The 16,464-nt window shown below is 44.3% G+C and overlaps 1 protein-coding gene across 6 annotated transcripts in view; it reads right to left on the reverse strand.

The window, feature by feature from the left end:
- The window catches only part of LOC123997864 (growth factor receptor-bound protein 10-like), a 90,149-nt gene that overhangs the window by 40,785 nt on the left and 32,900 nt on the right, over positions 1–16,464 (reverse strand). For 2 of the 6 annotated variants that reach the window (XM_046302486.1, XM_046302491.1), the window contains one exon: positions 14,052–14,147. The exons of 1 other annotated variant lie outside the window; for it this stretch is intronic. In XM_046302486.1, the coding sequence (XP_046158442.1) occupies positions 14,052–14,147 (96 nt within the window). Of the gene's footprint in view, positions 1–14,047; positions 14,151–16,464 lie in introns of all 6 variants that reach the window. 3 more of the 6 variants (XM_046302485.1, XM_046302490.1, XM_046302492.1) reach the window with 2 other exon arrangements.

Genomic DNA, 16,464 nt, shown 5'->3' on the forward strand with positions numbered 1-16,464 from the left:
CCGCTCCGTGGCTCGACGACTCATTGCGAGCTCACAGAACAGGGCTCCGGGCAGCCGAGCGGAAATGGAGGAAAACTCGCCTCCCTGCGGACCTGGCATCCTTTCACTCCCTCCTCTCTACATTTTCCTCCTCTGTCTCTGCTGCTAAAGCCACTTTCTACCACTCTAAATTCCAAGCATCTGCCTCTAACCCTAGGAAGCTCTTTGCCACCTTCTCCTCCCTCCTGAATCCTCCCCCCTCCCCCTCTCTGCAGATGACTTCGTCAACCATTTTGAAAAGAAGGTCGACGACATCCGATCCTCGTTTGCTAAGTCAAACGACACCGCTGGTTCTGCTCACACTGCCCTACCCTGTGCTCTGACCTCTTTCTCCCCTCTCTCTCCAGATGAAATCTTGCGTCTTGTGACGGCCGGCCGCCCAACAACCTGCCCGCTTGACCCTATCCCCTCCTCTCTTCTCCAGACCATTTCCGGAGACCTTCTCCCTTACCTCACCTCGCTCATCAACTCATCCCTGACCGCTGGCTACGTCCCTTCCGTCTTCAAGAGAGCGAGAGTTGCACCCCTTCTGAAAAAACCCACACTCGATCCCTCCGATGTCAACAACTACAGACCAGTATCCCTTCTTTCTTTTCTCTCCAAAACTCTTGAACGTGCCATCCTTGGCCAGCTCTCCCGCTATCTCTCTCTGAATTACCTTCTTGATCCAAATCAGTCAGGTTTCAAGACTAGTCATTCAACTGAGACTGCTCTCCTCTGTATCACGGAGGCGCTCCGCACTGCTAAAGCTAACTCTCTCTCCTCTGCTCTCATCCTTCTAGACCTATCGGCTGCCTTCGATACTGTGAACCATCAGATCCTCCTCTCCACCCTCTCCGAGTTGGGCATCTCCGGCGCGGCCCACGCTTGGATTGCGTCCTACCTGACAGGTCGCTCCTACCAGGTGGCGTGGCGAGAATCTGTCTCCTCACCACGCGCTCTCACCACTGGTGTCCCCCAGGGCTCTGTTCTAGGCCCTCTCCTATTCTCGCTATACACCAAGTCACTTGGCTCTGTCATAACCTCACATGGTCTCTCCTATCATTGCTATGCAGACGACACACAATTAATCTTCTCCTTTCCCCCTTCTGTTGACCAGGTGGCGAATCGCATCTCTGCATGTCTGGCAGACATATCAGTGTGGATGACGGATCACCACCTCAAGCTGAACCTCGGCAAGACGGAGCTGCTCTTCCTCCCGGGGAAGGACTGCCCGTTCCATGATCTCGCCATCACAGTTGACAACTCCATTGTGTCCTCCTCCCAGAGCGCTAAGAACCTTGGCGTGATCCTGGACAACACCCTGTCGTTCTCAACTAACATCAAGGCGGTGGCCCGTTCCTGTAGGTTCATGCTCTACAACATCCGCAGAGTACGACCCTGCCTCACACAGGAAGCGGCGCAGGTCCTAATCCAGGCACTTGTCATCTCCCGTCTGGATTACTGCAACTCGCTGTTGGCTGGGCTCCCTGCCTGTGCCATTAAACCCCTACAACTCATCCAGAACGTCGCAGCCCGTCTGGTGTTCAACCTTCCCAAGTTCTCTCACGTCACCACGCTCCTCCGCTCTCTCCACTGGCTTCCAGTTGAAGCTCGCATCCGCTACAAGACCATGGTGCTTGCCTACGGAGCTGTGAGGGGAACGGCACCTCAGTACCTCCAGGCTCTGATCAGGCCCTACACCCAAACAAGGGCACTGCGTTCATCCACCTCTGGCCTGCTCGCCTCCCTACCACTGAGGAAGTACAGTTCCCGCTCAGCCCAGTCAAAACTGTCCGCTGCTCTGGCCCCCCAATGGTGGAACAAACTCCCTCACGACGCCAGGACAGCGGAGTCAATCACCACCTTCCGGAGACACCTGAAACCCCACCTCTTTAAGGAATACCTAGGATAGGATAAGTAATCCCTCTCACCCCCCCCCTTTAAGATTTAGATGCACTATTGTAAAGTGACTGTTCCACTGGATGTCATAAGGTGAATGCACCAATTTGTAAGTCGCTCTGGATAAGAGCGTCTGCTAAATGACTTAAATGTAATGTTAAATGATGAGGATGAAGCACATGGACAAGGCTAGCAGAGCCAGGGATTGAAGGATAGGATAGGATGGGAAGCGATGGGATGAGGATGAAGCACATGGACAAGGCTAGCAGAGCCAGGGATTGAAGGACAGGATGGGATGGGAAGCGACGGGATGAGGATGAAGCACATGGACAACAAGGCTAGCAGAGCCAGGGAATGAAGGATAGGATGGGATGGGAAGCGACGGGATGAGGATGAAGCACATGGACAAGGCTAGCAGAGCCAGGGAATGAAGGATAGGATGGGATGGGAAGCGACGGGATGAGGATGAAGCACATGGACAACAAGGCTAGCAGAGCCAGGGAATGAAGGATAGGATGGGATGTGATGGGATGAGGATGAAGCACATGGACAAGGCTAGCAGAGCCAGGGATTGAAGGATAGGATAGGATGGGAAGCGACGGGATGAGGATGAAGCACATGGACAAGGCTAGCAGAGCCAGGGATTGAAGGATAGGATGGGATGGGAAGCGACGGGATGAGGATGAAGCACATGGACAACAACGCTAGCAGAGCCAGGCAATGAAGGATAGGATAGGATGGGATGTGACGGGATGAGGATGAAGCACATGGACAAGGCTAGCAGAGCCAGGGATTGAAGGATAGGATAGGATGGGAAGCGACGGGATGAGGATGAAGCACATGGACAAGGCTAGCAGAGCCAGGGATTGAAGGATAGGATAGGATGGGATGTGACGGGATGAGGATGAAGCACATGGACAACAAAGCGACCTTTAAGAGACTTTGGGTCATTGAGAAGTGCTGTATAAGTCCCATGTAATATTATTATTAACAAGACAAGCACAGCCAGTGACAGGATGGCTGAATGAAGCACGAGGACACAAGCATACACAGGGATGGGAAGGAATGGAACGGGATGCTCGGGTTCAGGAACAGCAGAGGCTAGTGTGGCACAAGGCTAATAGAAGTCTGTCTGGAATAGAGCCACGGTCAGGAGTAGAGAGTCTGGTCCATCAGAAGGTAGATGCAGGGTCAGGGGAGCACTTGAAGGTTTAGACACTTAGGCAATAAGGCAATATGGCCAATATACCATGCCTAAGGTGTGTTCTTAGCACGACGAGTGCCCGGATACAGCCCTTAGCCGTGGTATATGAGCCATATACCACAAACCTCTGAGGTACCTTATTGCTATTATAAACTGGTTACCTACGTGATTAGAGTAGTAAAAATACATGTTTTGTCATTCCCGTGGTATGCGGTCTGATATACCACAGCTGTCAGCCAATCAGCATTCAGGGCTCGAACCACCCAGTTTATAATATCTAATAATAACGTCCATTACTGTCTGTTGTAAGGCACAGGCTCATATCTCAAATGATGCATCTTTTTTACATTTCAAGTAGTCCCTGAATTAGGCTGGAGAGAGACTGGACTCTCTAAATGACGTTAATTACATCTGGCCTTGCATGTGAGATCTAGCAGGAAAGGGAATTCTAGTAGTAGTTATACAACTCCCTCCAGTTCCAGTGGCTAACACTAACCTGACATCCCAATGCAACATTGTCTCACTGGTCTAGAGATCCGTCTCATGCAGAGGCAAGGAGAAAGAGAGAGAGAGGGCGCTGTTCAATAACCTTAAATGGCTGTCATGCAATCAGAACGCTGGATACCTTATTAAGAGCAGTCGTCTCACTCTCTGATTAAATCGATCGGCAGAATTGATACCTTAGTAAGAGCAGTTGTCTCACTCTCTGATTAAATCAATCAGCAGAATTGATACCTTAGTAAGAGCAGTTGTCTCACTCTCTGATTAAATCAATCAGCAGAATTGACATTTTGGACTGAGAACATCTCGTTCAGGTTTCAGGCTTGTTTTGATATGACTCAATAATACATTACAATATAATAGCCTCTTAGAAACAAATATATCAACTATTAAAACCAAGACTTAAAAATAACACATATTGGCATAAGATGGAGGGAATGTTGGAACGTAACTAACAAAATTACAGTTAACAAAAATGCTTAATCCAGTATAAACTAAAGTATAGGATTTATTATAGAAGAGACAACATTCCTAAATTCTACAGCACAATGGCAGAGTCATGTCTTAAGTGTAAAACTAATAATTGCTCAATAATCCATCCCTTCTGGGAATGCTATAAATTCATAAAGTTATGGGTGGAGTTAGAAAGTTGTCTGTCAGAAGTATTACAGTGTACTTTAATCCGTCTGTCGGTATATTTCAAGACATGGCATATGAGGGTGCAGGGAGACACAAGATGGGTTGAAGAATACTTTTCTCGTCAATCGTCTTGAAAAAACATATACTTAAAAACTGGAAATCAACCAATAGTCAATCGTTAACACAATGGAAAGGTGCAGTCTGAGGCCATGTGGCGGAGAGTTATGTGGGCTCTGGAGATGGGGTGTGCTGTCGTTTGTATGAGTATGTTTTGTATTGTCAAAAGAAATCATCTAAACTTACAAAAAATATATATATTTTTGCTGCGCTTGACTGATGTTGCCTAGCACAATGGATCCAAGACAATAGTCCCAAAAGTGCAAACCCTGCCCATCCAGACAGGCTTAATCAAACGCTCAAAGTATATATATATTTTTTTCTTCCCTTTATTTAACTAGGCATGTCAGTTAAGAACAAATTCTTAGTTTCAATGACGGCCTAGGAACAGTGGGTTAACTGCCTGTTCAGGGGGAGAATAACAGATTTGTACCGTGTCAGCTCGGGAGTTTGAACTTGCAACCTTCCAGTTACTATTCCAACGCTCTAACCACTAGGTTACCCTAGTGGCTAACAAATACTAATTGAACCCACATCATACTCCTACTACTACACATATGCTCAGTTAGTCTAGAAGAGCGTCCATCCAACTGTAAGTCTGACAGCCTCTCACTGTCTCTCAGTATGACAACATCAGTCACAGACAATAACCTGAATAGGGGTCTGTCTGTCTTATTCAGGGCCTGTCCTGTTTGTATTCCCTATATAGAACACGACTTTTGACCAGGGGCCAAAAGGCTCTGGTCAAAAGCAGAGCACTACATTGGAAATAGGGTGCATTACCTCAGCAATAGAGTGCATTACCTAGGCAATAGGGTGCCAGTTGGGACACACACTTTGTCAGTAGTGTAGGGGCCAAGCCAGGGCTGGCTGGTGGCGGGGCGTAGCGGTTAGCATAAAGCCCTCCACCGCGACAGAATGGTTCCCCCTGCTCTCTCTCAGCATTCCAGCCCGTCTGCTTCAACAGCCAAAGCTTCCCTTTTCACTGTCTATTATTAACTTGCAAAAGGGAAAAGGATGGCAAGCCCTGGTGATGACTCCATAAAAGCTGTTTGGGATGTTTCCGATGCCTAGCAGACCATTATATGGACCAAATTCCATATGGTTTATCTTTACAACCACTCAGTAATGTATGTATTCATTCTAATCTTCATATCTGAATTAATTATGAGTGGCGGCGTCTCAACCAAACTCAACCAAACGTAACCCAAACGTAACCCAAACGTAACCCAAACGTAACCCAAACGTAACCCAAACGTAACCCAAACGTAACCCAAACGTAACCCAGTCCCCTCTAACCAGCCACTGTCAATTAGCATTCAAATGTGTAGAAAACTGACAACGTAACCCAGTCCCTCTAACCAGCCACTGTCAATTAGCATTCAAATGTGTAGAAAACTGACAACGTAACCCAGTCCCTCTAACCAGCCACTGTCAATTAGCATTCAAATGTGTAGAAAACTGACAACGTAACCCAGTCCCTCTAACCAGCCACTGTCAATTAGCATTCAAATGTGTAGAAAACTGACAACGTAACCCAGTCCCTCTAACCAGCCACTGTCAATTAGCATTCAAATGTGTAGAAAACTGACAACGTAACCCAGTCCCTCTAACCAGCCACTGTCAATTAGCATTCAAATGTGTAGAAAACTGACAACGTAACCCAGTCCCTCTAACCAGCCACTGTCAATTAGCATTCAAATGTGTAGAAAACTGACAACATAACCCAGTCCCTCTAACCAGCCACTGTCAATTAGCATTCAAATGTGTAGAAAACTGACAACGTAACCCAGTCCCTCTAACCAGCCACTGTCAATTAGCATTCAAATGTGTAGAAAACTGACAACGTAACCCAGTCCCTCTAACCAGCCACTGTCAATTAGCATTCAAATGTGTAGAAAACAAAGAGGAGCTGGCATGGCTGGGGAGGGTGGTAGTCAGGAAATGGCACAGCGTCCTTGGGATGTGATGAGACCGGACAATAGGAAGACAACACAGGGAAAAAAATGGCACAGCGTCCTTGGGATATGTCGAGGAGACCGGACAATAGGAAGACAACACAGGGAAAAATGTCCCACGTGAAAGGAATCAGTGGACCCATTCTTTCACGGTTCACACAGATACAGTCTTAACTGTACAGCGTGGTTATACAGTGACTAGGATAATATGGCGCGCCAGTACACACCCACTGAGGACAGGAGGGGTGGAGAAAAAGCAAAGCAAAAATCAAAGCCCAATCAGAATGAGCAGAAGTCTGTTCTTGGGAAACACTTAATCAGTTTAAATCAGAAAATTTCCTTTACATCAGCTACCATAATCTCAAAAGAACCACCCTCCTCACCACTAAAACCACATCTTTCGCCTGAGGAATGCGTGATTGGATATTGCCTGTTCCAAAACCTGAGCACCGGCCGGGGCAAAGAATACATTTTTCTTTATTTAACTAGGCAAGTCAGTTAGGAACAAATTCTTATTTACAATAACAGCCTCCCGGGGAACAGTGAGTTGCCGTGTTCAGGGGCAGAATTACCGATTTTTACCGTGTCAGCTCAGGGATTCGATCCGGCAACCTTTCAGTTACTGTCCCAACGCTCTAACCACTAGGCTACCTGCCGCCCCAAAGGAATACCTTTGGGAATAGGACTAACATTTTGATACTTGAAATACAAGTTAACTTCTCATCTAGAAAGTGTATTATTGGAGTGCATTGGTACCATTGATAGGATGTATTACCTAGCAACTGTGTCTGTCTGGGTTTATGGCTGGGGAAGGCAACCCACACAGCCATCAGGCTTGTTTGTCCCAAATGGCACCCTATGGCCCATGCTGGTCAAAAGGTCAAAAGTAGTACACTATATAGGGAAGAGGGTGCCATTTTGAGTACAGCCCTATGCTTCAGTCCTATTGTTCAGCCCTATGCTTCAGCCTAGGGTTGCAAAGGGAGGCTATATTACTGAAAATGTTCTAAGCTTACCAGTAAACTACCAGAATGTTGGTAACTTTCCAAGATTTTATGTAATCTATCACAAGACATCTAGTGGCCGTTTTGGGTACTTCAGATTATCACAGGTGTCTAATTATCTCTCTCCCTTTTAACATTATTCACTAAGTTGATGTTGTTAATGCCTCATAGAAGTGAGAGAAAGAAATCAAAATGAAATGTTTTGGTGGTGGGGGATGGGACCTGGAGAAGAATGCCCTGCCCTGCCAGTCCTAGCCCAACCCCTCCCTGGGCCTGCCGTGTCTGGATCCCAACAACCCTGCTGAGGAGGGGCCCCTGAGATTCAGCCTCAGCCTATAGCTATGTTTGTCCTCCAGATTCAGTCCCAAATGGCTCCCTATTCCCTTAATAGTGCACTACTTTTCAACCAGAGCCCTATGAGCCCTATAGTGCATTACATAGGGAATAGGGTGCCATTTGGGACGTAACTCCAGCCTCTTCCACTCCACCATGACTTATAATTGAAGGCTGTATTATAACTCTCCACACTTCTCCCAAAGTGTGAACTTCCCCGTCATGGATTTAAAAGCATTGCATTGGTGTAAAGATTGGCTGGAGAGAGTGCTCACCATTGTTCAATCCGTGACGGGGAGTGGGGAGTGAGTAAGTGGGTGGAGAATGAGGATGAGATCCTGCTGCTCACAAACAACCTAGCCAGGGGAGCAGCAGCAGAGTATGTGTCCCAAATTGCACCCTATACTTATAGTGCACTACTTTAGACCAACGGCCACAAGTCACAGAGCCCATAAGGCTCCGGTCAAAAGTAGGGCACTAAATAGGGAATAGGGTGCCATTTGGGATGCACAGTGTAGTGTTTATCTGATCTCTCCTGCTAATCTCTCTCCCACCTGCCCAGCCCCTCTCATGGGAATGTATGGGAGAGAGAGGAGGAACCAATCTTTTTGAAGAAAGGGTAGCATCCCATGGGGTTTCTTTAAGAATGGAGCCCAAACACATTATTCACAGCATACCACAGTCCTGTATGACAAAGATCTCGTATTAACCCTTCAGCGACCAGACCGCACCTGGCCTTCAGTGTAGCCTAGGTATGAACATTTGTAAGTCAATAGTTAAAGCAACAACACTGAACGAAAGGCAGACAGCAAAGGTTGTGAATACTAGACTACTACTGCACCAGTAAATAGGACTTTATGGCAAAACTACCACACAAGAGACTTAAAACCTTTAGTCCCATTAACAGCCCAACACAACGATACCCACACACACCCACACACAGTACAACATCCAAATAATCTTTCACCTCCTGTCGGACTAGTACTAATTCTCACTACTGACGCACTTAATTATCTGAAAAATGATCATCTGCAACCGGATTTAGCCATGTCAACAAATCTACACCTTGACATCAATACATTTCTTAATACAACAATGTTATAACATCTTATGAGAACATGTCACAACATACCCGGGTCAGTTTGTACAGTACATTTGTGTGTGTTGACAAATATATCAGTCCTTTTAAAAGCTAACCTATAATAAACTGCTTCAATCCGTCTCATTCCTAAAATATCAAATTATTCAGCGTTCCGTTCCAACAAAAGACTTGTTCTTTCTGCCTAAAAGCACCAATGAGGTTTATGACAAACACACAAAGTAGGTCTTAGCCCTCGGCTCTATTCAAATCCTATAAGCACAAGTGTGGGTTTTGGGGAAAAGGAGGTCAGAATTTCACAGAGGATTATAGCACTACAACAATGTCATACCAGCAGAAATATGTATGTCTGTCATAAACATTGTGCTCTGGATTTAGGGATGAGCGTGAGTAATTGAGTACTCAAATACTCTAACGGTTGTCAAAACTTGGTCTTTGAGCAGAGGCAAAAGAAAATAGAATACTGTGTGGCGACAAAGCGTTGGGCACATCGCTCTCCTACCACGCTCTTCCGACAATTTGTGCTATGTCATGGTATGAATTGTTTGTCAATGATTATGAATTCCCTGCTATATATCAAAAGTATAACCAGTAGTAAATATAGGCTAACGTTAATCATTGCAGATTTTTTATTTTTTTTGCCCGCGCTACATCAGTCTGCTCATACAGGACTAATAAAGGCCCAGCATTACGTTTGTGAAGAAAGAAAACTAAAATTATATCGTTTTTTAAAATTCAGATCTTTCAGTGGGTGCTGCAGCACCTTCAGTACTCCTACTTTCCACAGCCAGGCAAGTCTGTCTGGTTTCTCCATCTTGTCACTATTGTGTGAACGCGCACGCTTGAGTGTTGGCTATACCTGGCCTGAGCACCAGGATAGGCATCGGCATTAGAGTTCATAAATCTGCATTTTCAAAATGCAGACCATCAAAAAAGCTGTGTTTTATGTTGAAAGTCCTTGTTTTTTAAAATTCAATAGTGATCAGGGGTGTGCAACTATATTTTAACTTCACAGAAATACCATCAGTGCAACACATTATTCAGAAAATAGCTTATTTTTCATCAGAGTGTAAAGTTATTTGTTTAGCAGCTACACAAGTGTCACACCCTGACCTTAGAGAACCGTTTTATTTCTCTATTTGGTTAGGTCAGGGTGTGATGTGGGGTGGGCATTCTATGTTTTGCATTTCTGTGTGTTTGGCCGAGTGTGGTTCCCAATCAGAGGCAGTGTCACGACTTCTACCGAAGGAAACTCCTCTCCCTGTTCAGGCGGCGCTCGGCGTCGCAGGTCTACTAGTCGCTACCGATCCCGTTTTCTTTTTCTGGTTGTTTTGTCTGTGTTCCTTTTCACACCTAGTTTTCAATTGCTTTGATTTCTGTGTGTATATAGGGCACCTGTTACCTGCCGTAATTCGTGCAGGATTAGACTTGTATGTATTGCGCTCGATTGTATTTGATGTTTGTTGTTTTTTCGCTATTACGCACGTGTATGTAAAGTGTCGGAAATGTGTTTGTTCCTCCGTGTGTTTGCACGAGTTTCTGAGTATTCGAATAATTTTGGGATTTTTGTCTGTGCCGTTTTGTATTGGTGGACTATATTATTAAACACGCTTCTCAGACATCCCTGCTCTCCTGCGCCTGACTCCTACACCTCTCACCAAGACGCATGTTATCACAGGCAGCTCGTTGTCTATCGTTGTCTCTGATTGGGAATCATACTTAGGCAGCCTGTTTTGCCACCTTAGTTGTCGGTAATTGTCTGTGTTAGTGGCCTGTATAGCCCTAGTCAGCTGCACGTTCGTGTTTGGTGTTTCTTGTTTTGTTGGCGACATTCTTAATAAAGGATAATGTACGCTCAACACACTGCACCTTGATCCGGTCATTTCCCTGACCACGTTCGTGACAACAAGTAAATGAGCTTACAATGAAAAATCTATTTTTTTTTAACAAAAACTATGCATGGCCGTCATACTGTATTTCTAATGTTTACCCTTAGAAATGTAGCCAGCCAATTCCTAATCTAATGTTTTGCTTGAAGTTAATCTTGCATTTTACCAGATGAAAGGAGGCTACACCAAGAGAAGTACAGGAGAAAAAGTAACTACACATCTGTCAGAGCGCTGTCTGCTGATAGAACCCCAGGTAGTGAATTGTCATCTGAGTGGAGAAGCACAACTGAAGCACAAAATTTGTCTGATGCTGAGCAGAAATTACAATAATAAACATCTTAAATCTGCATTTAGAAAATGAAGCAAGACATTTCTTATGCATTTATACTTCTTTTTTTTGCATGAAAAACTGGGGGACAAGCAGCAGCAGCAATCTTGCATCAAATATTTTGCCCCTGCAAAGTGCAGCTTGGACACACCTACTCATTCAAGGGTTTTTCTTTATTTCTTTACTTCTTTACTAAGGCATCAAAACTATGAAATAACACAAATGGAATCATGTAGTAACCAAAAAAGTGTTTTTTATATTTGAGATTCGTCAAAGTAGCCACCCTTTGCCTTGATGACACCTTCGCATCCTCTTGGCATTCTCTCAACCAGCTTCATGAGGTAGTCACCTGGAATGCATTTAAATTAACAGGTGTGCTTAGTTAAACATGTATTTGTGGAATTTCTTTCCATCTTAATGCATTTGAGCCAATCAGTTGTGTTGTGACAAGGTATGTATGGGTGGTATACAGAAGATAGCCCTATTTGGTAAAAGACCAAGTACATATTATTTGCAAGAACAGCTCAAATAAGCAAAGAGAAACGACTGTCCATCATTACTTTAAGACATGAAGGTCAGTCAATACGAAAAACTTCAAGAACTTTGAAAGTTTCTTCAAGTGCAGTCGTAAAAACCATCAAGCGCTATGATGAAACTGGCTCTCATGAGGACAATCACAGGAAAGGAAGACCCAGAGTTACATCTGCTGCAGAGGATAAATTCATTAGAGTTACCAGCCTCAGAAATTGCAGCCCAAATAAATACTTCAGAGTTCAAGTAACAGACACATCCCAACATCAACTGTTCAGAGGAGACTATGTGAATCAGGCCTTCATAGTCAAATTGCTGCAAAAAAACAACTACTAAAGTACACCAATAATAAGAAGAAACTTGCTTGGACCAAGAAACACGAGCAATGGACATTAGACCAGTGGAAATCTGTCCATTGGTCTGATGAGTCAAAATGTAAGATTTTTGGTTCCAACCGCTGTGTCTTTGTGAGACGCAGAGTAGGTGAACGGATGATCTCTGCATGTGTGGTTCTCACCGTGAAGCATAGAGGAGGAGGTGTGATGATGCTTTGCTGGTGACACTGTCTGTGATCCCATCTGGTTTGCGCTTAGTGGGACTATCATTTGTTTTTCAACTGGACAATGACCCAACACACCTCCAGGCTGTGTAAGGGCTATTTGATCAAGAAGGAGAGTGATGGAGTGCTGCCTCAGATGACCTGGCCTCCACAAATCACCCGACATCAAACCAATTGAGATGGTTTGGTATGAGTTGGACCGCAGAGTGAAGGAAAAGCAGCCAACAAGTGCTCAGCATATGTGGGAACTCCTTCATGACTATTGGAAAAGCATTCCAGGTGAAGCTGGTTAAGAATTCCAAGAGTGTGCAAAACTGTCATCAAGGCAAAAGGTGGCTACTTTGAAGAATCTAAAATCTGGTTACTACATTATTCCATATTTGTTATTTTATAGTTTTGATGTTTTCACTATTATTCTACAATGTAGAAAATAGTAAAAATAACAAAAAAAACTTTGAATGAGTAGGTGTGTCCAAACGTTTGACTTGTACTGTATAAGGGGCAATTTAGAAATTACAACTTGTTATCTGTAATGGTTATGATTAGGAACTGTTGCTCGCTGTTGGCATATATTTTCCAGAGTGCGCCTTGTGTACTAAAAATATGATTTTTCATTTGAGTACTCGAACAGTAAAAAAAAAAGTCTAATGCCCATTCCTATATGGATATCAGACAATGTGTTATCAAAAAGGGTCTATTTTTTTAAACTTTATTTTACTAGGCAAGTCAGTTAAGAACAAATTCTTATTTTCAATGACGGCCTAGTGGGTTAACTGCCTGTTCAGGGGCAGAACGGCAGATTTTTTGTACCTTGTCAGCTCGGGGGTTTGAATTTGCAACCTTCCGGTTACTAGTCCAACGCTCTAACCACTAGGCTACCCTGCCGCCCCAATAATATTGACCAATGTTGAAATGTACAGTTTCAATAGTCTAAACAATGAACAGTTGCCTTTCAAGTATACAAATGGTTATCAATGCATTCCTTGATTGATTCATTCATTCTCTCAATCTGATCTTGATATTATGGAGGGAGGGAGATCTTTGCACATATTAACATTTTGGGGGCAAATATTTTTTGCAAAGCATTCTTTTTACCCTGACTCTCATATTATTATAGATAATTTGTAATGGAATCACTGAAAATTATTTGATCTGTCTCCCCATTCATAAATTCCAGTGCAGTGCTCACCCTTGACAGTGAAAAAAATGACAATGTAATTTCTGCTCCATTTATTTCCATGACAGCACCAAGCTTTCTCATACACTACCAGAGAGTTCAAAAACCTTCCAGCTTTACCTCCCATGCTGGGGCAATAGTGTGCGTAAATCTCATGCTCCGATTATCACAGATGGAATTTGTATAGCACAATTAGATTGAAAGCTTAATTATAATGGCACCCCATGTCTTTACAAATCACTCTTTGAACTGCTGAAATGTTTACAGCGGAAGAGCCCCAGAAAATACATCCTAATCTGAAATTAATGAGCGACGGAGCCCTCTGCCATAAAACGCGTCAACAGTAACCCCCCACCCATATCAAAGTGTGCATGCATGCACTGAAAAGACACACACACACACACACACACACACACAATCTACAACTGTAGATTAAAGCAGAATACAGAAAATGAGATTGCAAATCTCGGATCTGGGAATTAACAATGTGATAAGGATCTTTTGAAGCTGCAATTCCAATACAAATAGGTCGCATTTCAGAACATAATCTTGTTAGTGACGTTAGTATTCTCAGAGCAAAAAACTGTGATTGTTATTATTATACTTTTTTTTTAAACAGTTGTCTTTGTTTTCAATTATGCAGCCTCAAATATATTGCACTCTAGTTCTGGACCATCAATACTTACACCATATAACTAGTCTACATCTGTCAAATCATTTGAGCAGAGACACAATAATCTAATGAATATTTCCATGCCGATTTCTAAGTACTGACATTCTTAGAACACCAACCTTGATGGTTAGGGGGGGGTTCCGATTGGTTGACTTCTGGAAACTCGGCCCAATTAGATCTGCTGGTCTGTGATTGGAGGCTCGGTCTACATTGTCCTGCTGAGAAAAAAGCCAACAGAGCAGTCATGCCAAAAGAGTTTATTCACAACTTCAGCATCACATCAGAACACTGGGTTTGTCTTTGTCTATCTAGTCTAACATGCCGAGGAACATTCATTTGGTTAAGACCTTATTGCATGCAGTACCAATCTGGTCAATATTGAGGTTAAAAAAACAACACAATCTCATTGCAGTACGTGTACGCCCAAGCGTGCGTGTGTGTGTGTGTGTGTGTGTGTGTGTGTGTGTGTGTGTGCGTGTGTACAGGCCTAAACTTGGCTCTACTCCTGCTGGTTTAAACCAGAGCATCCCCTCAGAGCAGCGTGGGGCACTACCATGAAAAGGCAACATACCAAGTTGCCTCTTCTTCCACCCAACCACCCCATGTTTTAGGCTGGATATGAGATCATGGTAAAGAGCATAATGAACTAGAACCAGTAAGGAAAGCTCCATACTAAGCTGTTGTCTTCAGTCAAGGCCTAGGAAGCAGTTACTGTTGCAGTAAGCTGTTGTCTTCAGTCAAGGCCTAGGAAGCAGTTACTGTTGCAGTAAGCTGTTGTCTTCAGTCAAGGCCTAGGTAGCAGTTACTGTTGCAGTAAGCTGTTGTCTTCAGTCAAGGCCTAGGAAGCAGTTACTGTTGCAGTAAGCTGTTGTCTTCAGTCAAGGCCTAGGAAGCAGTTACTGTTGCAGTAAGCTGTTGTCTTCAGTCAAGGCCTAGGAAGCAGTTACTGTTGCAGTAAGCTGTTGTCTTCAGTCAAGGCCTAGGTAGCAGTTTTTATTTAACTCGGCAAGCCAGTTAAGAACAAATTGTTCTTTACAATGACGGCCTACCCCGGCCAAACCCGGAGGACGCTGAGCCAATTGTGCACCACCCTATTAAGGACTCCCAATCACAGCCGGTTGTGATACAGCCTGGAATCAAACCAGGGTCTGTAGTGATGCCTCTAGCACTGAGATGCAGTGCCTTAGACCAGCGCGCAACTTGGGAGCCTCCCAGTTACTGTGGCAGTAAGCTGTTGTCTTCAGTCGAGGCCTAGGAAGCAGTTACTGTGGCAGTAAGCTGTTGTCTTCAGTCGAGGCCTAGGAAGCAGTTACGGTTGCAGTAAGCTGTTCTCTTCAGTCGAGGCCTAGGAAGCAGTTACTGTTGCAGTAAGCTGTTGTCTTCAGTCGAGGCCTAGGAAGCAGTTACTGGTACAGTAAGCTGTTGTCTTCAGTCAAGGCCTAGGAAGCAGTTACTGTTGCAGTAAGCTGTTGTCTTCAGTCGAGGCCTCGGAAGCAGTTACTGGTACAGTAAGCTGTTGTCTTCAGTCGAGGCCTAGGAAGCAGTTACTGGTACAGTAAGCTGTTGTCTTCAGTCGAGGCCTAGGAAGCAGTTACTGGTACAGTAAGCTGTTGTCTTCAGTCGAGGCCTAGGAAGCAGTTACTGGTGCAGTAAGCTGTTGTCTTCAGTCGAGGCCTAGGAAGCAGTTACTGGTACAGTAAGCTGTTGTCTTCAGTCGAGGCCTAGGAAGCAGTTACTGGTGCAGTAAGCTGTTGTTAGCTAGTTTGTCCTAGGAGATGAACATTGGGGTTGTTATTTTACCTGAAATGCATATGGTCCTTTTTTTTGCTGGATCTTTGTAAAGTTTTTACCAGGAGTCAAACTGTGTGTGTTCATATACTCCAATGATTAATCCACAGAGAAAAGGGGAAGCCTAGTTAGTTTTTAGTTAGTCATCAGTGATTAATCTCTCCTCTTTCAAGCATGTATGCTTTGAATGCTTGTGAAAACCAATGAGAAGATTGCTGCGTGTCAAGCATCTCAAATAGAACCTTGTTCTATTTCAGCGGTCGGCAACGCAGACACTCGTTGATGTGCATGGATAAAATGAGTGCATAACATGTACACGTTCATTTATATTGCAACGCTTGCGCACGAAGCACGGCCGGTCTGCTTTCCCTGTTAGTCCACAGCAGAAGCGTTTTAGTCTTTATGGCCGTTCAGTAGAACGGTGTCCAGAGGAGATAGTACAGGGGTGAAAAGCGATCGGCCAGGTGAACCACAGCGTTGACAGCCAATGTTCACAGTTCTGCCCCGTGTTTATGCTAGTTGTTCGGTAGATAGGCTAGATATTTTCTTTAAAGCAACTTTGCTTTGTTCTGCCTCAGATGTTGACCTAAACAGCAAGTAGCAGAGAACTTGATACGATTACAGCGCTTCTCACAGAAACACATACTTCCAGAGAACACCGTGTCTTCTTGGACAAAAACATAAAATAAATAAATCACTACAAAACAAGTGTGGGTTATCCATAATGTCATCACTGATTTGGAG

Source organism: Oncorhynchus gorbuscha, linkage group LG15 (genome assembly GCF_021184085.1).
Source record: "Oncorhynchus gorbuscha isolate QuinsamMale2020 ecotype Even-year linkage group LG15, OgorEven_v1.0, whole genome shotgun sequence".
NCBI lineage: Eukaryota > Metazoa > Chordata > Actinopteri > Salmoniformes > Salmonidae > Oncorhynchus > Oncorhynchus gorbuscha.